Here is a 23,685-nt window from a genome sequence, read left to right as displayed (position 1 = left end):
ACATGAACAGTGCTTAATTTCTCTTGATTATTTTTTCTTTTTCTCAAAGACCTTTACTCCCACTCTCCCCCTTTTTTGGAATGGAGCACTGATGACAAAATACATTAAACATGAGGATGAAAATCCTAATCTGCAAAGAAAAATAAGAAAAAAAAACTGGGCCTATTCCCGGTGATGAAGATATAAGCTTAATTTATTGGGGATAGAGACAATATAGATAGCATCTTAAAACCTGGTTTTAATTCTTGATCATGCCACTTATTCTAACATACTCAGTAACTCCAGGCAGCGACTTTTAGAAATAGAGTTGATTTCTTTCTATGATAAAAAGCCCTTTCCCAGTCAAAGCTGGGGTGACTTGTGTTAGAACACATAGTTATTCCCAAATAAGTACCCAGATATGGAACAGTCTCAGCTGATTGAAGCTTTCTGAGGAGCTTTCTGCCTCAAACAGTTTATCTTTTCTCCTGTAATTTTTCTAATTTCTTTCCAGGCCCACTCTATTTGTTTCATTTTGCTTTGCTTCATTAGCAGTTAGGATATGACTCATTTTTTTACCTTGGTTCCAAGTGTGCGTTTTGCCAAGCTCTGTGCCTAGTATGAAAATGGAGCTGTCTTGCATGGGTGTCAGATTGCCACATTCAAGAGGAGTGGGAATAGGTACTCCTCTGTCTATGTAGTTGACCTCTCTCTGAGTTACTGCCTAAACTTACATATTCTACTACTTATGTAGGATAGATAGTTATTTGCAACTCTAACTTCAAAAAACAAAAACCAGAAAATTTTAGCATCATTGGTTGATTTAAGGCTTTTAAAAAAATTATTGTTCTATTACAGTTGTCCCAATTTTCCTGTTGCTCTCTTCTGCCCCCCGCCAACCCTCCACAGTTAGTCCCCACACTGTTATCCATGTCCATGAGTCATTCATGCCTGTTTGTTGATTAGACCCTTCCCCTTCTTTCCCCCTTATCCCCAACTCCCTCCCCTCTGGTTACTGTCAGTCTGTTTCTTGTCTCATTTGTTTGTTTTGTTCATTAGGTTCCACTTACAGATGAGATCATATGGTATTTGTTTTTCACCACCTGGCTCATTTCACTTAGCAGAATGCTCTCCAGTTCCATCCATGCAGTCTCGAAATATAGGAGCTCCTTCTTTCTTTCTGCTGCATACAATTCTGTTGTGTAAATGTACCACAGGTTTTTGATTGACTCATTTACTGATGGGCACTTAGGTTGCTTCTAGCACTTGCTATTGTAAATTGTGCTGCTATGAACATAGGGGTGCATAGGTTCTTTTGTATTGGTGTTTCAAGGCTCTTAGGGCACAATCCCAGCAGTGGAATTGCTGGATTAAAAGGCAGTTCCATTTTTATTTTTTTGAGGAAATTCCATACTGTTTTCCATAGTGGCTGCTCCAAACTGCATTTCCACCAACAGTGTTATTAGGGTTCCCTTTTCTCCACATCCTCTCCAATACTTGTTGTTTGTTGATTTGTTTATGATGGCCATTCTAACCAGTGTAAGGTAGTATCTCATTGTGGTTTTAATTTGCATCTCTCTAATGGCTAGTGATGTTGAGCATTTTTCATATGTCTCTGGACCCTCTGTATGCCCTCATTGAGAACTGTCTGTACAGGTCCTTTGCCCATTTTTTAATTGGATTGTTTGTTTTCCTGGTGTGGCATGGTGTGAGTTCTTTATATATTTTGGAGATCAAACTCTTATCAGAGGTACCATTAGCAAATATATTTTCCCATACAGTTGGTTCCCTTTTCATTTTGATGATGTTTTCTTTAGCTTTGCAGGAGCTTTTAAATTTGGTATAGTCCCATTTTAGTCTTTCCTTTATTTCCCTTGCCTTAGAGGATATACTGGCAAAAATATTGCTGTGTGAAAAGGACAGAGAGGCTGTTTCTTAGCATTATCTATGAGTTCAAACCATTTAGTGTAACAAATCTCAAACCTGAAGAATAAAATAGGAATATGAATTTAACATAACACTATGTTTCTGGAAAGGTTAGCGTATTTTAAGATTATATTTGATAATTTTCAGATAATGTGGAGTAGTGGTAATAAAAATAATTTAGAAAGCTTTCTTAGAGTTTTAGCTGTGATTTATACAAATACTTAATCATGTTTTCTTCTAGATAATCATGCCAGTTTTTAAAGTAATGTATTTCTTAATTAAATAATACATAATCAATGGAAAATTTGAAAAACAATTAAAATGTAAAGAAAGGGGAAATTAATTAGTTTCAACTATTTCTTTACTCTATTTTTATGAACTAATAAATTTTAAACTTTTTCTGTACTCTATATTTTTAACGACTATTAACTTTTAAGCTTTATATTTAATTTATTTAAAAAAGTAACAGTCACAGTTGAAAAATGGAAAAAATATAAAAGGGTACATGGTAAAAACTCTACTGTAGCTACCTGGTTATCTTCCCTAGAGGCAACTACTGCTTTCTTTTCTTGTATAGCCTTCCAAAGGTATCTCTGTACCTATTTCTGATTTTAAGCACACTATTTTGAATCTTGCTGTTTTTCACTTAATATTGTATAGTGACCTCCATAATAGTACACAAAGGCCTTTACTCTTTTTTGCCAGTGAGCCACATTCTTTTTTATAAATGCACCATAATATTCTAACATCTGTTGATGGTCATACAATCTTTTACTCTTACAAACAATATGGTAGTGAAAAACTTTAAATATATTATTTTGCATATAGTTATGTAAGTCAGTAGAATAAAATTCAAGTGCTGAAATTTTTGGGTGAAAAGGAATGTACATTTATAATTTTGGTATTTCCAGAATGTTCTTTGTAGGTGTTGCAGCATGAACTTTGTTTTCAGGATATTAAAAACTCTTTTTGTATTATTTTCAGTGGCATAGAATTTTCTTTTTTTATTTATTTTTAAAATATTTTATTATTTATTTTTAGAGAAAGAGGAGGGGAGGGAGTAAGAGAGGAAGAGAAACATGAATGTGTGGTTGCCTCTTGTGCACCCTCTGTAGGGGACCTGAGCTGCAGCCCAGGCATGTGCCTTTGACTGGGAATCAAACCAGTGACACTTTGATTTGCAGGCTGGTGCTCAACCTACTGAACCATACCAGGCAGGGCAAGTTTTCTTTTTTAATGTGAATAATAGTTTACACAAATTTTCAGTTAATGGAAATTCTCAGTGTTTAAGGTTTTTTACTATTATAAATAATACTGGAATTAACATCCATATAGATTAAACATTTTGTGCTTGAATAATTTTCTTTGGCCAGGTTTCCAGAGATGAACTTACTGAGCCAAAAAACAAAGCATTATAAGGTTTAAAAAATTTCTGATACATGTCACCTAAATGGCTTATGAAAAAAGTTTGTCAGTTTTCTATAATCAATGTCATTTTGTGAGAGAGCATTTGTGAGTTTTATGTTCCTTCTCTAAAACAATCTCAAGTTTACTGAAAAGTTGCAAACACTACACAGAGAACTTTCCCCCTAGAATTTTGAGAATAAGTTGCTAACCTGTTGCCCTGTTACCCCCATACTTTACTGTGTGTTTTCTACAAACAAGATCTCCTGCATAGCCACAACACAGTTCTTAAAAATAGGAAATTAAAACTGATACATTCTTACCATTTAATATTCAGACCTGATACAAGTTCTGCCAGTTTTCCCAATCATGTCATAAATTATAACAAAGGATCTAATTCAAGATCATGTGTTGCATTTAGTTGCCTTATCTCTTTAGTTTCTTTACATGTGAAACAGCTACACAGTCTTCCCTTAACTTTCTTAATCTTAACACTTTGAAAGATTACAGGTCAGTTATTTTGTGATATGTTCTTCTGTTTGGATTATCTAAGGTTTACTTGTAATTAGACTCAGATTATATTTGTCACAAATGTCAAAATTAATGTTGTGTTCTTCTAATTGCTTGTCCTATCAGGTGACACTTGATTTAATTTTTCCCATTGCTGCTGCTGCTGATTGCCTTGGTCATGTGATTAAGGTGATACTTACTAGGCTCTACTTCCCCTTCTTAATACGTATTTTGTGAAACTAAAAATGGATCTGCCTTATCCTGGCTGGTATGGCTCATTTGGTTGGATTGTTGTCCCGTAACCAAAAGGTTGCAGGTTCAGTTCTCAGTCAGGACACATCTCTGTGTTGCAGTCCCGTCCCTGGTGGGGCACATTCAATCCCTGATTCAGGTATGTCTGGGAGGCAAATGATCCATGTTTCTCTTCCCGTCAGTGTTTCTCTTTCCCCCTTCCTCTCTCTAAAAGCAATGAAAAAATATCTTCTGGTTAGGATTAAAAAAAAAAGTATCTTCCTTATGACCTAGTTATTCTAACATTCCTGGGGATTTATCCAAAGCAACCTAAAACACTGATTAGAGAGAATATATGCATCCCTTTGTTCACTGCAGCATTATTTACAGTAGTTAAGATATGGAAGTAACCCCAGTGCCCATCAATAGAAGAATGGATAAAAAAGTGGTGGTACACACACATGAGTACAAATGGATATTGCTTGGTCATGAAAAAGGGTGAGATGTTTTTTTTTATCCATTTGCCACAGCATGGATGGACCTACAGGGTATGATGTTCAGTGAAATAAACAGAGAAATGCCATATGATTTAACTAAAGAACAAAGTAAAACAAAATTGAAACAGACTCATAGACACAGAGAGTGAACTGTTGGTTGCCAGAGTTGAGAGGGGTTGGAGGACTGGGTGAAAAAGGTGAAGGTATTTTTAAAAAAGTACAAATTGGTAGTTAGAAAAGAGACAACGAAGATGTAGGAAAAACATAGGGAATGTGGTCAGTAATACTGTGATAACTATGTACGGTGCCAGTTGGGGCACTAGAACTATCAGGGGGAATACCATGTAAAGGATATGATCGTCTGACCACTAAGCTGTACACCTGAAACAATACAAAATAAAATTGAAAGGAAAAAAAAAGATAAGTATTTTTTTAACCATGTAGGTATTTAATCCTCATCAGATTATCTTTTCATTTATCTAGTATAGATCTATTAATATCCAGTTATCTATTATATATATTAATATCTATATATATTAATATCTATAGATCTATCAATATATATATATATTAATATCTCTATATTTTTATCAAGTCACCATTACCTGGTTTGTGTGATGGGTTATACCCTGTTACCATCTGTATTAGTTTTTTGTTGCTGCTATAACAAATTACCACAAGCTAGGTGTCTTAAACAACATAAATTTATCATCTTACAGTTCTGTAAGTTGGAAGTCCTACATGGGCCTCATTGGGCTAAAATCAGGGACTGAAACAGAGGCTAAAATCAGGGCTGAATTTCTTTTTGGAGGCTAGGGGAGAATCAATGTCCTTTCCAGCTTTTAGTGGCTACACGTATTTGCCAAATTGTTTCCTTCCTTCTCCATGGCCAGCAATTGTGAGTTGAGTCTTTTTAACATCATGTCATTCTGACCTTCTTAGTCACAGGTTCCTCTGATTTTTTTTTAATCTCTCTTCCACTTTTGATGACCCTTATGATTACATTGGGCCCATCAAATAATCCAGGATAATCTCCCTATTTAGGGTTGTTGATTACAACCCTAATTTCCCTTTGCTTTGTAACCTAGTATGTGGAGAGGTTTTAGGGATTAGGATGTGGACATCTTTGAGGGTCATTATTTTGCCTACCATCATACTGTTATTATTTACTTTGGTATTTAAGTTATCCCAGATTTGGCCAGTGGGAACCCCTTTAAGCTTTTGTATTCTTTGTCATATCTCCCTGATTCTTGCAATACTTGTTTGTTTTCTAGGATAATAAGATGTTACAGGCTCATCTTTAACTTTCCTACCTCCAGCTTTGGAAGCAGCCATTTCTCTAAGGAGGCTTGATTCCTTTCACTGGAAAATATTTTTAAGCCAAGTTATGGGCAGTAGGTAACATGTTATCAGGATGTCACTATTTCTAGCTCTTGTCTGTACAAAATATGTGTATGACTATATGTACATATGCACACACACGTATGCCTGACTCTGTCTACACACATACCTAGCTACAGCCATCTGTCTGTATAGATATTGGAACTAATTTATTACCAATACCTCCAATTCTAATCTAATACAAAAGAGTTTTTTCTAGGATTTGTAGCTCCCTTTTGTGACATTGAGAAATCTGTTTCCTATTTTTCTTACTGTTTTCTTATTTGTTCAATTCCCCTGTATGTAGGCTCTTTCCCATTGCCACTCCTTCCCCACACTTATGCCCTCCTCACCGCAAGTGGGTTCTGACACCCCATGTTGGCTTTCCCTGGAACACTTTGCTCATTCTCTTCAGGTCAGGCATCCCATGTGAGGCTGCAGGATGCTCTCCTTGCCCTGCTTGATTTGTGACTCCTCATGTTAGGTCACCCCTCTTTGGGGATTCCCTCCTTTCCCTGCAAAGCTTTCTTCTTTCCTGTGACAGGCTGCTAGGGTCTTGGTTCTTGCTTGGACTCTGAGACCTCATGCTGGATTGTCTTTTATAGGGACTCCTTGTCAGCCTGATTGGGTTTTGACACCTCTAGGCCAGGATGCCACTCTAGACACTCTCTTCATCATGGTTGGGCTCTGGCACATCACCTCTGGTCATCCCTCTGCAGAGGCATTCTCCAGACCCTCAGGGCCTGTGAATTCCCCACCAGACTACCTCTTTGAGGGTACCCTTCTGGGGCCCTAAAACCTGATTCTGGGCCACCTTCCTAAATGGATGACCATTACACTCTGCTTGGGGTTCTTAATGCCCCTTCATGTAACTCCCTTTCTGACCTTGCCTCAGGGCTGATAACCTGCCTTTCCTTTTCCTTGTAGACATCTTCCTCGTTTTGCTCAGCCTCTGATTTCTCAGGCCAGGCAAGTTCCCTGCACCACCCCTTTGTTACATGGATACTCTCCAATTTCCTTGGACTCTGATTCTCTAAGCCAAGCAGCTCTCCTTCACGTAGGGGTTTCAGTATTCCACTACCCAGGTTTGGATCTCTGTTTATTCCCCACCTTGCTCTGCCTCACCTAATGGCTGTAGGATTCAATTGCTCAGGAAACGAAGGGGAACTTCTGAGTTTCTCCTTTTTTAATCTTTGTTAATTTGATAAAATTCTTGTTTTCCTTTTCATTTTATCAGTTATATACATTACAGATATTTTGTTTTGTATTCATCTTCTACAATCTGTCTTGCTATATTATGTATACCAGTATAGGTATTTTAAGTTAGTCTTAAGAACCAGTTAGCATATTATGCCATGATTTTACTGAGTGGGTATGGCTTTGTTGATAATTAGTTGACTTTAATAACTTAAGTATTATTTTGCTACATTCTGTTGGGCCTGTATTTGTCTGATCTTATATCACATGTGCTTTTATATTTGTTGACACTTGACTAGTTTTGATCAGCCATTGCACCTGTAAAGGCAGCGTTTATAGGATTTCCTTATTCTCAACATGAATATGGCGGGATGTTTTGTTTAAACTTAGACAAAGCAGTTTGTGTGTTTCCAACATTTTCTAAGCTCTACATAGGTCTTTCCCCCCTCCCTTTAGTAATATAAACCATCCTGATGCAAGGGAGATTATTTCAGGAAAAGTATATTTTAAATCAGTTGTATAACAGGCTTTGGGGTAATTTGAAGGTCTAATTACATAGTCTTTGAAACAAAATTTTAAGACCAATATCAGTCTTAGTTGTATTTTTTACAAGGAGTTTCAGTGATGCTGGTATTTCTACTCTCCTATGCCCACATTTAGAATTTAATTAACAGTAATTATTGAGTTTTTACCTTTTGCTTAGAAATCCTTGTGGCCACAGAAATAAGAGGCTTCTAGTTAAAAAAACTGAAGGTGGAGTTTATATTTGTATAGAATTTATTTTGATGTTTAGAAACTTATATTTTTCTTCTTAAAATTATAAGAGACTCCTTCACTACACTTGTATAGGTTGATTTTGTCTTTTCTGTCTAACATTTCTTATCAAGATGTGTTCAATTTTCTCTTTTTGAAAGGTTATAGAGATCACTTTAAACTCCTGTAATTGTTGATTTTGAAAACACATGATAAACTACCCCCCCCCCTTTAGATTGCTACTAAGATTATCTAACTTGGGGGACATTCCATTAGGAAGTGTAATTTGATTACCAGATTCACTGTGAAATAACATTTAGCTGCAAAATGGATAATTTCATAAAAGACCATATTCAAATCTACCAATAAAGAATAAAGTTAAGTGTTGTTTGCCTGTGTCAGCACTTTGACTACTGAAGTATTAGTTACATAGAAATCAGTTTAAATTCTAATTGTTTTACACATCTTGGACATAAAACATGGAGTGATTTTATCAAGTATGTGAGTTGTTTAACTTCTAGCTCTACAGAAAATACTGTATTAACATTTAGTTAAGTTTTAAGGGACCAATTTTTAAATTAAAAAAAAAATTTAAAAATGTATTTTATTGATTATGCTGTTACAATTGTCCCATTTTTTTCTCCCTTTTCCCCGCCTCTGCCCTGTCCCTCCCCTCCCACCACCCTTCTCTTAGTTCATGTCCATGAGTCATACATACAAGTTCTTCGGCTTCTCCATTTCTGTACTATTCTTAACCTACCCCCATCTATTTTGTACCTACCATTTATGCTTCTTATTCCCTATACCTTTTCCTCTATTACTCTCCCCCTATCCCCTCCCTGCTGATAACCCTCCATATGATCTCTATTTCTGTGAATCTGTTTCTGTTCTAGTTGTTTGTTTTCTTGTTTTTTTTTTGGGTTCAGTTGTTAATAGTTGTTTGTTGTCATTTTACTGTTCATAGTTTTGATCTTCTTTTTTCTTAGATAAGTCCCTTTAACATTTCATATAATATGGACTTGGTGATGATGGACTCCTTTAACTTGACCTTACTGGAGAAGCACTTTATCTACCCTTCCATTCTAAATGAGAGCTTTGCTGGATAGAGTAATCTTGGATGTAGGTCCTTGCCTTTCATGACTTGGAATACTTCTTTCCAGCCCCTTCTTGCTTGCAAGGTTTCGTTTGACATGTCAGCTGATAGTCTTATGGGAACTCCTTTATAGGTAACTATCTCCTTTCCTCTTGCTGCTTTTAAGATTCTATCCTTATCTTTAATTTGGATTAATGTAATTATGATGTGCATTGGTGTGTGCTTCCTTGGGTCCAACTTCTTTGGACTCTTAGCTTCCTGGACTTCCTGGGAGTCTTATTTCCTTTGCCAGATTGGGGAAGTTCTCCTTCATTATGTTTTTGATTTTGTGCTGATCATCTTCTTCCAGCACCCCTATGGTTTGGATGTTGGAAGGTTTAAAGGTATCCTGGAGATTCCTAAGCCTCTCATTTTTTTGAATTCTTGTTTTTTCATTCTGTTCTGGTTGAATGTTTATTTCTTCCTTCTGCTCATAATCGTTGATTTGAGTCCTGTTTCCTTCACTGTTGGTTCCCTGTGCATTTTCCTTTATTTCACTGTTCATAGTCTTCACTGTTTCCTCTATTTTGCAACCATACTCAACCAATTCTGTGAGCATCCTGATTACCAGTGTTTTGAACTGTGCATCTGATAGCTTGGCTATCTCTTTGTTGTTTAGTTGTATTTGTTCTGGAGCTTTGATCTGTTCTTTCATTTGGGCCATATTTTTTTGTCTCAGCATGCTTGTAAGTGATAGAGCCTTAGGTATTTGCCAGGGCAGGGAAACCCAGGTTGATGTGTTATGGTGCTGTATGTAGGGGAGGGGTGTGAGAGGGAACAATACCTCTTGCTCAGTTTTCTGCTGGCTTTCAGTCACTCCCCTACCCCCCAATCCACAATCAGATTGGATGCTTCTGGTGCTGATTCCCAGGTGGTTGGGTTTGTATATGTTCTAGCACCCTGTGGGTCTCACCAGTGAAGACTCCTGTGAGCCTGGAAGTTTCTCCTGCCACCTCATCCCTGGCAGGTTTTTTTAGTCAGAGGCTTTCAGGCTTCATTTCCAAGCACTGGAACCCTAGGTTGTGTGGTCTGTCTTTCTCCCCAGTTGTTCCTCCTGGTTTATCCACATACAAATGTGGGACCACCCGCTCTGCCAGCCACCACCTTGCCTAGTCTTCCAGCTGCAGCCTCGCTTGCCTGGTCCTCCATCCACGGCCTTGCCCAGAGTCCTTTCTGCCTCTCCTACTGGTCATTATGAGTGTTTCTTCTTTAACTCCTTGGTTGCTGGACTTCCATATAGTTTGATTTTCTGGCAATTCTGGTTATTTTTTGTTTTTAAATTTTTTGTTGTCCTTCTTTTGTTTGTGTGAGAGGAGGCACTGTGTATCTACCTACGCCTCCATCTTGACCAGTTTTGTTTTAAAGCTGTAGGAAACGTAGAAAACTGGTATTACTTAGTTTTCTATTAGTATACTTGACTGGGAACTTGCCTGATACTGACTTTCATTTACAATTGGGCTAAGGTATAAGTTTAGTATAATGTCACTGTCAGTTAGTGTTGCCGACAATATCCTCCATTTCACATTTCTGTGTTTTATAAAATTCTACTCTAAAACTGTATTTGTTGAAGCTTTACCACTTTAAGGAGAATGCTCATTAAGTGTCGGGTATTTTATACCATTTCAATATGTACATCAGTAACCCACAAATCAGTAAATCCAGTAAGGGCAATTTTCATCAGTAATTCTGCTTGCTCCATTTCAGTAAAAGGTGGTCTGGGTAATCAAGTTGATGTCATGTTTTGAAATATTTAAGTTATAATGAAGCCCTGGCTGGCGTAGCTCAGTGGATTGAACGCGGGCTGGGAACCAAAGTGTCCCAGGTTGGATTCCCAGCCAGGGTACATTCCTGGGTTGCAGGCCATAACCCCCAGCAAACATTGATGTTTCTCTCTCTCTCTCTTTCTCTCCCTCCCTTCCCTCTCTAAAAATAAATTTAAAAAATAAAGTCTTTAAAAAAAAAGAAATATTTAAGTTATAATGAAACAAGAGATAAGTTTTGGAACTTAGGACATTAGCATTTTTTTCTAATGCATATTTAGACAGGTATCATTTAGGGTATAAGCTTTAGTTTTAGTTCATATTGAATAAGACTAGGGAATTTTATAAAAGAGAACCTTTATAAAATATTAGTAGTAGTTGAAAAAGTAGTTGAACTACTTTTGTACAACCTTATGGGATTAAGTTTTATATGAAACCATTCTCAGATTTCAATAAAATGTATTTTGAGTGGATACATATAAGCTTAATACTTTTCTGCTTTATCTGAATAACCAGTGATTAAACATTTAATCTAGTCATTATGGTTTCAAAAATAATTAAAAAACTAATTTTTATAAAGTATCTACTTTGTTGGTATTCACTAGAGATTTCATATTTTTATAAATAGGAGATCTGTTTCACATGTTTGGTGTACAAAGTACCAAGATTCAATGCCTTATCTTTAGGGGCTGCCCCATCAATGACAGGCAGATTAAGAACTTCTAAAGCAGTGATTTTCAACCTCTTTTATCTCATGGCACACACAATCTAATTACTAAAATTCTGCGGCACACCAAAAGTATATTTTTGCTGATCTGACAAAAAATATAATTTTGATTCATTCACAATTGATGGATATTGTTGTGTCAATCGTGGTCATTTTTTAATTTGACAGTCTAAGGGTAAGAAGTCAGTGTCCCTGACTAAATAGTCAGGTATTGCATGTTTTAAAAATTCTAGCAGCACATCTGTTGGAAATTGCTGGTTGAAAGTTTACTTGGTGGGCTTTTGTTACTGTCCCTGCTGTAAGAACAGTTGATACCTAGGGGAGGGTAAAATGTCTTTGAACCCACTGTCAAAACATGGCTGTCCCACAAGTAATCCTGTTAAGTTGTCAAGCCCATACACAAGGGTACTTCTGGGATCTTGTCACCTGGTTACTTCTGGTAATTGGTTAATGACAAAGGAGTTGTGCTCATTTGTTTCACTCACTTGTCATTTAATTTTCACTAGCCTGTAAAAATAGACATTGTTCCTTTTTGAAAATGAGGAAACTGAGACTGACAGAAGTTGAATAACTTATCCTTAATACTGGGACTTCGCTAAATCCTACTCTTAATTGTGTGGCTTGCTGTACTGTTTCCCCCATTATGTCCTTTATTGCACCATGCAGTCAAGTCCATATTTGCTGTTTCAGTCTGGAACCTGCCCATTTTATAAAGGGAGATTATTCTCTGAGATCAGTCATATCAGAAACTCTTCCATTGTAGGGTCTCTCTTGGAGACTTTTAATGGTTAATTAGAAAAAAGAGTTATCAGTGCTTAAAAAAACCATTTAATTTTGCCTGGGTTTGTTAAAATGATACTGTAAAAATATTGGGAGAGCCTGGGCTATAGAAGACTGAATAGAGAAATTACTCTCTGGTTAGCTGTAAGATAATTTTCCTGCCTCAACGGTTATGTTTACTTATAGCAATTTATGTTGATACTTTAGAATCGGCATGAAAAATACTTTTTCACTTCTATTTTTAGCTGTATGTAAAAATACACAATGCTTACTACATATATATGTTGGTGAATTGTACATATTTTAAAAACTGAGGGCATAAAACAAAAGGGATCATAATTTTTATATATTTTCATGTTCATTCACTTTCAAAAAATAAAGCTGTTGGTTGCTGAACAATGCTTCCTTTGTCTATTTTCTTAGCTTTTAAAATACTTTAAAAATGCAGTTTTTAAAAATGATTAGTTTTATTTGATATGCATAGTCTTGTTTTGTTTGACAATCAGTGCAAATTTTTAAAAGTAATGGTAATTGCTTCAAATTATTTTCTTTCAAAATTAGATCTTGTCTGTCAGCTGTTTTATATGATCTGAAATTATGTGCTTGTACATACACCCAAACTGATACGTTATTATTTTTACTTCACAGGAGCCTTCTAGAACAGTTTCAGGCAGATACAAAAGGTAAGAACCTTTAAGATATGACTTGCAACATATTGTAGACATGAGTGTAATGTCTGTCTCACCATGGCTTAACTAACTAGAACTGTTTCAAGGAGCTTTTTGAAAAAACAAACCCTTTACACTGTGCTCTTAAAAAGAAATTACACTGTAGGCAGGAGTGTAATGTCTGTCTAAACAAGACATATTCTGGCATCCCTTGCAGTCTTTGAAATTAGTGTACATGGTGAGTTTCTGTGGGCCTGATGAACTTAGCAAAATAAAAACTTAGAATCGTTTTCCTGGTATATTTACTTATTTTTAATTATATTTTATTGATTATGCTATTACAGTTGTCCCAATTTTCACCTCTTTGCTCCCATCTACCCAGCTTGCCACACCATTGTTCACATCTATGAGTTGTGTGTGTAGGTTCTTTGGCTACTCCATTCCTTATACTGTACTTTACATCCCCATGGCTATTCTGTAACTACCTATTTGTACTTCTTAATTGCCTTACCTCTTCACCTATCCCCCCGGAACACTCTCCCATCTGACAACCATCAAAATGCTCTCCATATCCATGATTCTGTCTCTCTTTTTTGTTTTCTTAGTTTGTTTTTTAGATTCAATTGGTGATAGATATGTTTTTATTGCCATTTTGTTGTTCATAGTTTTCTTCCATTTCTTCTTCTACTTCTACTTCTTCAACAACTACCTTTAACATTGCATATACTAATGGTTTGGTGATGATGAGCTCCTTTAGTTTTTTTCTTATCTTGGAAGCTCTTTATCTGCACTTTGATTCTAAATGATATCCTTGCTGGGTAGAGCAATCTTGGCTATCGGTCTCTGCTTTTCATGACTTTTGAATATTTCTTGCCAGCTCCTTCTAGCCTGCAAAGTTTCCTTTGAGAAATTATCTGACAGTCTTATGGGAACTCCCCCTTAGGTAGCTAACTGCTTTACTCTTACTGCTTTTGAGATTCTCTCTTTATCTTTAATCTTTGGCATTTTAATTATGGTGTGGCTTGGTGTGGGCCTCTTTGTATCCATCTTATTTGGGACTCTCAGTGCTTCCTAGACTTGCTTGTCTATTTCCTTCACCAAATTAGGGAAGTTTTCTTTCACTATTTTTTCAAATAGATTTCCAGTTTCTTGCTCTTTCTCTTCTCCTTCTGGCACCCCTATGTTGCATATGTGGGAGTGCTTGAAGTTGTCCCAGAAGCTGCTTACACTATCCTCATTTTTTTTGGATTCTTTCTCTTCTTGTTCTGATTGGTTGTTTTTCTTTCCTTATGTTCTAAATCGTTGATTTGATGCTCGGCTGCATCCACTCTACTGTTGTTCTTTATTTCAATTAGTGTATCCTTAGTTTCTGACTGGATCTTTTTTATGCTGTTGAGGTTTGCTAAGTTACTTGAGCATCCTTATAACCGGTGTTTTGAACTCTTCATGTGTGGCTTTTTTTCTGGAGTTTTGATCCATTCTTTCATTTGGGCCATGTTTCTTTGTCTCCTCATTTTGACAGCCTCCCTGTGTTTGTTTCTGTGTATTAGGTAGAGCTGCTTTGACTATCTTTATAGCATGGCCTGATGTGGTAGGTGTCCTGTAGGGTCCAGTGGCACAGCCTCCCCATCACCCAAGCTGGGTACTCAAGGTGTACTCTTCGTGTGGGCTGAGTATATCTTCCTCTTATAGTTGAGCCTTGATTGCTGTTGGCAGGTCAATTGGAGGGATTTACTTAGGTCATTCAGCAGCAAGGACTGGCTGTAACCACTGATCACCAACCTCCACCCTCCCTGGAGGATCAGAGGCAGGGTGAAGATGCTCCAGGATGGTCTGTAGCTGTCCACTGGGTGAGTAGGCCCAGGGGTTTCCCAGTTGGTGCAAGCCAAGGTCAGCCCCCTCTGTGTTTTTCCTAGGGCCACCTTGCCTGAGCTATACAGCAATCTGAGATGGCTGCTACTTGTACTGGGCTTGGAGATTTCCAGACAAAGCCAAATTGTGAATCTAGGCTGGCTTCTGCTAGTGCTGAGCCTGGGGCCATATAGCAAGAGGTGTAGGGGGCTCACTGAGGCTAACTGTTGCTTGTCTGAGAGAATTTAGGAAGTTGTGAAGCATGAGCCAGACCAGCCAATTTCTACGTGGGTAAGCTACTGTTAACAGCTATACGTTGGGTGCAGCAGAGCCTGAAGGGATCTCCAGGGCAGGGAAAACAGTGTTAGCCAGATTGATGAAGTCTCAGATATGGCACCTGCCTACTGCCTCTGTGGCTCTTGGGGAGAAAGTTCATAAAAGGGACAATGGCATCTGCCCACCTTTCTGTCTGGGAGAAAGCTTTCCTGAGCTCTTGCCTTGATGTCAGACACTTCAGTTCTTCCCTGTATGCCACTGGTGCCCTTCCAGCTGCTACTCCGGTGCTGGAGCTTAGAGGAGGTCTTGAGTAAGACTGTGTGTGGGTTCTTTATAAGAACTACTTGGGATTCTAGAAGTTTGTTCCACCAACTGAGTCCCCTCTGATTTTTGCAGCTAGAGTTATGGGACTTATCTTCCTGGCACTGTAACCCTGGGTTGGGGGGCCTACTGTGGGGCTGGGATTCCTTGCTCCTGAGAGATCCCTCCTGAATTTTTATCCCCCACCCATGGGTGTGTGACAGCCTGTTCTGTGTCTCTGCCCTGCCTACCAGTCTGGATGGGTGTGGTTTCTTTAATTCCATGGTTGTCAGAGTTCATTCAGCTCAATTTCTGGCAGTTCTGAGTGATGGTTGTTCTATAATTTTGTTGTAGTTTTGATGTGGTTGTGCAAGGAAGGTAGCCCTGTTTACCTGTGTTGCCATATTGACTGGAGGTCCCTCTTCTGCTCTTGAACATTGAAAATATCACCTGTCTTAGTCAGCTTTGGCTACCATAACAAAAATACCATAGACAGCATTGCATAAACAAATTTATTTTCTTATAGGCCTGAAGGGCTTTAATGTCCGAGATCAGTTTGCCCCCATGGTCAGGTTCTGATGAGGGTTCTCTTTCCTGACTTGCAGATAGATGACTGCCTTCTTGCTGTGTCCTCGAATGTTGGAGAGAGGTTGGCTTCTGACATGCTTCTTTTTATAAAGATGCTAATCCCATTGTTACAGCCCTACCCTCATGTCCTCACCTGAACCTAATTACTTTCCAAAGGGTCTGCTTTCAAATACATCATTACACAGGATGGTAGGGCCTCAGCATATCAATTTTATTCAAAGTAGCATAGACTGGGTAGCTTATAGACAACAGAAATTTATTTCTTACAGTTCTGGACACTGGAAGTCAGAGATCAGAGTGCCATCTTGGTGAGGTTCTGGTCAAGGCCCTCTTCGTTTTGCTGACTGACAACTTCTTGCTCTGTCCTCACATGGTGGAAAGGGGAGCTCTCTGTAGTGTAGGAGAGTTCCTGCACTATTCATGAGGACTCCACATTTGTAACCTAAGCACCTTCCAAAGACCCCACCTCCTAACACCATCATATTGGGCATTAGGATTTGACATATGAGTTGGTGGGGAGGGGTGGCGCACAGACCCTCAGACCATAGCAAGTCGATAGCAGTACCTTTGCACAATGAGTAATGTTTTTTCTGGAAAGTGTATTTGAGTGTGTTTGAGTGTGTAGGAAGGCAATCAAAATTAGGTATGAGAAGTTGTTTAATGGAGATGTCTGAGATACTCACTTCCTTCTTCCCTGTTGAAGCCATAAAGGTTGTAGAAGATATCATCATACTTGTGCTAATAATTATAGAAAAATTGTAAATCTTATCATGTGCTTTACATAGAGGTCTCATTCAAGTCTCATAGTTATCTTATAAAGTACAATATTTCATTTCATAGATGAGTGGTTAAAGAGGTGGAATAATTTTGTTGGGTTACAAAGCTAGTCAACAGCAGAATCAGATTTAAACTGAAGCAGCCTGACTCCAGAACCCACGTGCTTACATAAGACCATTTCCTTAGATTTATACATATAAAGCTTTTGTTTTCCTCTACTTGTATGTTAAAGCTTAAAATGTTTGGTTAAAAGTTTTGGTTATTCCATCTAAAATAAAACATAGATTAAGAAGAGCTCTAATTTTAATACTCAGTTATATATAAATAAAATTTAATTTTGAATTTTTACCATGGGCCATAATGTCTGCTAGTGGAAGAAAGAGATAAGAAGGCCAAGATAATCAACAGTTAAATAAGCAGGTCTGAAACCGTTTCCATTAAACCATTAATATGTTTGCTACTGCTACTGCTACTGCTTTTACTTTCATTTTGATATAATTTTGATTTAGGTATAATGAATCCTGGGATGCCTTTAAACTTCTAATATTTATGCATTGCTTTGTCATTTTTTAAAACTGGAAAGAATCTTTTTTTTTCTTTTGCATAAAATCATTGCCAGATAGCTTTGATTTATCCTATTTTGCAGCCACATTCCCAAACCAAAAAGTTTGTATCAGTTTTGATTTGGGGAGTAAAGATAAACTTCAGTAACTTGTCCAATTTGTTGTATGAATTATATACATATTTAGTTCATATTTAATAGTCAACCTTAAGTCATGATTAGCACTTTCCAGATATGTGTTATTTTTATAAACATTTTTCAATTATAGTTAACATATAACAACATATTAATTACAGTGTATAATGTAGTGGTTAGACATTTATATACCATACATCAGATTTGTATTCAGTTAGAATCAATACGGGAATAGTTTTCTTGTACATGCTCACTAGAAACTTTACATATCAGAAAGTTAAATGAGGAAGAAAATTGGTTTCTAGTGGTGTATGTTTTTATTTTTAAGTTTTTTTAAAGACCATTATTTTACTTGTGACTTGTTCATATATTTGTACTTTTTATTTTCATAGCCTAGATTGTGTGGTTTGTTACTTTTCAGCTTTCAAAGGTTTAACCATGTTTAATATTGTTATAAAACAAAAAATAATTTTTTAAAATTTGTAGTCATTATCAACATGGCTCACAGCAACTTATAGTTGGAATAAAGGGAAAAAAATACTGAAACACAAACCTTAGAATCTATATCTGGAATGATCAATTCCTTATCTAGAAGAATTTGTTATATTGTATATCAAAAGTTTATTATTTTTATCAATCTGTCAGCATGTTGTATGAACGACTAAAGCATGGACGTTTCTTGGTGAGAGTATGTGCTGACTGATGATCAAAAAGAGGAGAAACGGGCCCTGGCTGTGTAGCTCAGTTGGTTGGAACATTGTCCCTTAAACTGATGGGTCACAGGTTCGATTTCCTGTTTGGGCGTGTGTGGGTGGCAGCTGATAGCTCTGTCTCTCATCTTCTCTCCCTGTCTTCCCCTTTTTCTCTCTTTGAAATCAATGGATATATTGGGTGAGGATTAAAAAAGAAATTTAAAAATGAATGGGTTACACAATTATAGTGGGAGATTTTAACACCCCACTATCAAAAATGGACAGATCTTCCAAACAAAATATCAACCAAAGATATTGTGGCATTGAATAATACCCTTGATGAAATGGACTTTACTGATATATACAGAGCCCTCCATCCAAAAGAAGCTAAATATACATTCTTTTCAAATGTACATGGAACATTCTCAAAGATAGACCACATGATAGGACATAAAACAAGCCTCAAGAATTTCAAGAAAATTGAAATCATACCAAGCATTTTCTCAGACCACAAGGGGCTGAAGCTAGAAACCAACTCAAAGGAAAAAAACCAAAAACACTCAAACTCATGGAGATTAAATAGCATGCTATTAAACAATGAATGGGTCAAGAATGATATTAGGGAAGAAATCAAAAGGTTTCTGCAAACAAATGAAAACGAACTCACAACAACCCAAAACTTATGGGACACAGCCAAGGCAGTCCTAAGAGGGACGTTCATAGTGATACAGGCCCACCTAAAAAGGTTAGAAACATTCCAAACAAACAACCTAACCCTACGTCTACAAGAACTCGAACAACAACAAAGGCAGCCCAGAGCAAGCAGAAGGAAGGAAATAACCAAGATCAGAGCAGAATTAAATGACATAGAGACTAAAAGCACAATTCTAAGGATCAATGAATCCAAGAGCTGGTTCTTTGAAAAGACAAACAAAATCGACAAGCCTTTAAGCAGACTCATCAAGAAAAAAAAGAGAAGACCCAAATAAACACAATCAGAAATGAAAGAGGAGAGATTACAACAGATACCACAGAAATACAAAGGATTGTAAGAAATTACTACGAAGAACTGTATGCCAAAAAATTTGAAAACCTAGATGAAATGGACAACTTTCTAGAAAAATATAATCTTCCAAAACTCAATGAAAAAGAAGCAGAAAGCCTGAACAGACCAATAACAACAAAAGAAATTGAAGCAGTAATCAAAAAACTCCCAACACACAAAAGCCCTGGACCAGATGGTTTCATAGGAGAATTCTACAAAGCATTTAAGGAAGAGCTAACCCCTATCCTTCACAGAATATTCCAAAAAATCCAAAAAGATGGGAGTCTCCCAAACTCTTTTTATGAGGCCAACATCATCCTAATTCCAAAACCAAATAAACACACAACAAAGAAAGAAAATTTCAGGCCAATATCGCTGATGAACATTGATGCTAAAATCCTCAACAAAATACTGGCAAACCGCATCCGACAATACATTAAAAAGATCATACACCATGACCAAGTGGGATTCATTCCAGGGATGCAAGGATGGTTCAATATTCGCAAGTCAGTAAATGTAATACATCACATAAACAAAAGCAAAGACAAAAACCACGTGATTATATCAATTGATGCAGAAAAAGCATTTGACAAGGTACAGTACCCATTCATGATAAAAACACTCGGCAAAGTGGGAATAGAGGGAGCATTCCTCAACATAATAAAGGCCATATATGAGAGACCTTCAGCCAACATCATTCTCAATGGGCAAAAATTAAAACCTTTTCCATTAAGATCAGGAACAAGACAAGGCTGTCCACTTTCACCACTTCTATTCAATATAGTACTGGAAGTTTTAGCCACAGCAATCAGACAAGAAAAAAGAAATAAAAGGCATTCAAATCGGAAAGGAGGAAACAAAACTGTCACTGTTTGCAGATGACATGATAGTATACATAGAAAATCCTATAGACTCTACCAAAAAAACTGCTTGACCTAATAAATGAATTTGGCAAAACAGCGGTATACAAAGTCAATATCCAGAAATCAAAGGCATTTCTGTACACCAACAATGAAACAGCAGAAGCAGAGATCAAGGGAAAAAATCCCATTTGAAATAGCAAAAAGAAAAAATAAAATATCTAGGAATAAACCTAACCAAAGAGGTAAAAGACCTGTATTCAGAAAACTACACAACACTGAAGAAAGAAATCAAGGAAGACACAAACAAATGGAAACATATACTGTGTTCATGGATTGGAAGAATTAATATCATCAAAATGTCCATACTACCCAAAGCAATTTACACATTCAATGCAATTCCTATTAAAGTACCAATGGCATATTTCACAGACATAGAACAAACACTTCAACAATTTATATGGAATTATAAACGACCCCGAATAGCTGCTGCAATTTTGAGAAAGAAGAGTAAAGTAGGAGGAATCAAAATACCCGACACTAAACTATACTAAAAGTTCACTGTAATCAAAACAGCCTGGTACTGGCATAAAAACAGGCACATAGACCAATGGAACAGAACAGAAAGCTCAGAAATAAGCCCAAGTCTCTATGGTCAATTAATATTTGACAAAGGAGGCAGCAACATAAAATGAAATAAAAATAGCCTCTTCAACCAATGGTGTTGGGAGAACTGGACAGCCACGTGCAAAAAAATGAAACTCGAGCACCAACTTACACCATATACAAAAAATAAATTCAAGGTGGATAAAAGACTTAAATATAAAACGTGACACCATTAAAGTCCTAGAGGAGAACGTAGGTAGGAAAATCTCAGATATTTCAAGAAGAAACTTTTTTACTGACGTGTCCCCTACAGCAAGGGACATAAAGGAAAGAATAAACAAATGGGACCTCATCAAAATTAAAAGCTTCTGCACAGCTAAAGAAAACAGTATCAAAATTAAAAGAGAACCAACTGTATGGGAAAACATATTTGCCAATGATACCTCAGACAAGGGTTTAATCTCCAAAATAGATAAAGAACTTACAAGACTGCACTCTAAGAAGACAAGGAATCCAATTTAAAAGTGGGCAAAAGGACTTGAACAGACACTTCTCCAAGGAGGACATACAGAAAATCCAAAGACACATGAAACGACGTTCAATATCGCTAGCTATCAGAGAGGTGCAAATTAAAACCACAATGAGATACCACTTCACACCAGACAGAATGACCATCATAAACAAAGCAACAAACAAGTGTTGGAGAGGTTGTGGAGAAAAGGGGACCCTAGTGCACTGCTGGTGGGACTGCAGACTGGTACAACCACTATGGAAAGCAGTATGGAACTTCCTCAGAAAACTAAAAATGGATCTGCCTTTTGACCCTGCAATTCCACTGCTGGGACTCTATCCTAAGAATACTAAAACACCAATTCAAAAGAACCTATGCATCCCAATGTTCATAGCAGCACAATTTACAATAGCTAGATGCTGGAAGCAACCAAGATGCCCATCAGTAAATGAATGGATCAAAAAACTATGGTACATTTACGCAATGGAATTCTATGCAGCAGAAAGAAAGAAGGAGCTCCTACCCTTTGCAACAGCGTGGATGGAGCTGTAAAACATTATGCTTAGTGAAACAAGCCAGGCAGTGAAAGACAAATACCATATGATCTCACCTTTAACAGGAGCCTAAATAACAAAACAAAGAAACAAGCAAAATATAACCAAAGACACTGAAATAGAGGCCAGGCTGACAGTGCCCACAGAAGAGAGTAGAGGGAATTTAAGGGGGACAGTGGGAAGGGTTCACAGGAACAGACTTAAAGGACACATGGTCATAGACTAAGGGGAGGGTGGTAATGGGAGGGAAGTGGGGAGGGTGGGAGGGGGGACTGGATTGGGAGTAAAAAGGAGAAAACTGTATTTGAACAATGATTAAAATAAAAAAATAAAAAAATGAATGGGTTAAAGGATAGAAATTTGACACTATGTTAGAAAACATTTTTAGTAAACCAAATAACAAGCTCTTAAATAAAAGTCATTAGAAGGGTACAGGCACCCATAAGACTAGTTTATATGTGTGCTCCTATAAATTATGGCTAAGTATTTAATTTTTTTACGAATATCAAGAGTGTGCTTTCTGAGAATTGATTCTGTTAAGCACTCACTGTAGTTATGCTGTATAGTTGTATGTATTCCAGGACCCCTGGTGGGTACTTGAAACCATGGATACTGAATCTTATGTATTACTATGTTTCCTCTTATATTTACATACCCATGATAAAGTGTATAAATTAGGCACAGTAAGAGATTAACAAGAATAATTAATAATAAAATGGAACAATTAATATACTATAATAAAAATTACATAATACAGTCTCTCTCAAAATATCTTCTAATATGGTACTCATCCTCCTCTGTAGAAATGTGAGATTACGCAGTGTCTGCATGATGAGATGACATGAGGTGAATGATATTGTGATATAGCATTAGGTTGCCGTTGACCTTCTGATGATTTGTAACATTCACTTTACACTTTGGTTAAATAAGAGGTTAAATAAGTTACTTACACACAGGCTCTGTGATACTTCAACAGTCAGTCTAGTAAGTGAGATGGCTATTACGTGCCTTGGGCAGGTAGTGTATATAGAGTGGATGCACTGGACCAGGGGATGAGTCTCTCATGGATGGTGCAAGATTTCATCACACCACTTAGAATGGCTCATAATTTAAAACTCATGAATGTTTACTTCTGGAATTTTCGGTTTAACATTTTTAGAACATAGTTGACTATGGGTAGCTAAAGTTGGAAAGTAAAATGGTTGGTCAGGGGGAGATACTGTATTTTATTGAATTGACTCTTATTTAGAACATTTCTAACATATTCCTGACTCCCTTTTAAAAATACATTTAAATAGCTGAAGGACTGTAGTCATCACTTGGTATACTTGGGGGATTGGTTACTGGATCACACTAAGATAAAAATAAAGCTATGCACATTCTCCTGAATACTTTAAATACTAGAGATTATTTTTAACACCTAATGTAATGTAAATACTGTGTAAAGAGTTGTTAATGCTGGCCCTGGCTGGTGTGGCTCTGTGGATTGAGCATGGGCCTGTGAACCAAAGGGTAGCTGGTTCGCTTCCTAGTCAGGGCACATGCCTGGGTTGTGGGCCAGGTCCCCAGTAGGGGGTGTGCAAGAGGCAACCACATGTTGTTTCTCTCCCTCTCTTTCTCCTTCCCCTCTCTCTAAAAAATAAATAAATAAAAACTTTAAAAGAAGTTGTTACGCTGTGGCGTTTAGGGAGTAATGACAAGGAAGTCTGTATGTGTTCAGTGTAGATGCAGCCATTGTGGGCCAAACTACATAGTACACATCAGGAACAACATAACATTTTTATCTGAGTATCTTCCCTCTAAGGTTGGTTGAATTTGTGGATGTGGAACCCTTGAATGTGGAAGGCCGCCTGTATTTGGAAATGTAGGAATGATGAAATTTCCTAAACTTGGGGCTTAAGAAACATGGATTGGTGTCATGTATTTGTAGGTTTTTTCCAATGTGTAATTTTCTTAATACAATGTTTACCTGGTTACATTTGTA

At 37.1% G+C, this 23,685-nt stretch overlaps 1 protein-coding gene across 1 annotated transcript in view; it reads left to right on the top strand.

Annotated features, from left to right (window-relative positions):
• Positions 1-23,685, top strand: part of PAWR (pro-apoptotic WT1 regulator) — a 119,984-nt gene that overhangs the window by 75,274 nt on the left and 21,025 nt on the right. Inside the window, exon 4 of the mRNA XM_045844977.1 lies at positions 12,925-12,959. Within this exon, the coding sequence (XP_045700933.1) occupies positions 12,925-12,959 (35 nt within the window). The remainder of the gene's footprint in view (positions 1-12,924; positions 12,960-23,685) is intronic.

Source organism: Phyllostomus hastatus, unplaced genomic scaffold, assembly GCF_019186645.2.
Source record: "Phyllostomus hastatus isolate PE091 unplaced genomic scaffold, TTU_PhHast_1.1 phas_contig_432, whole genome shotgun sequence".
Classification (NCBI taxonomy): domain Eukaryota; kingdom Metazoa; phylum Chordata; class Mammalia; order Chiroptera; family Phyllostomidae; genus Phyllostomus; species Phyllostomus hastatus.
The sequence above is the reverse complement of the archived record's forward strand: the minus strand, read 5'-3'. Positions and strand labels throughout refer to the sequence as shown.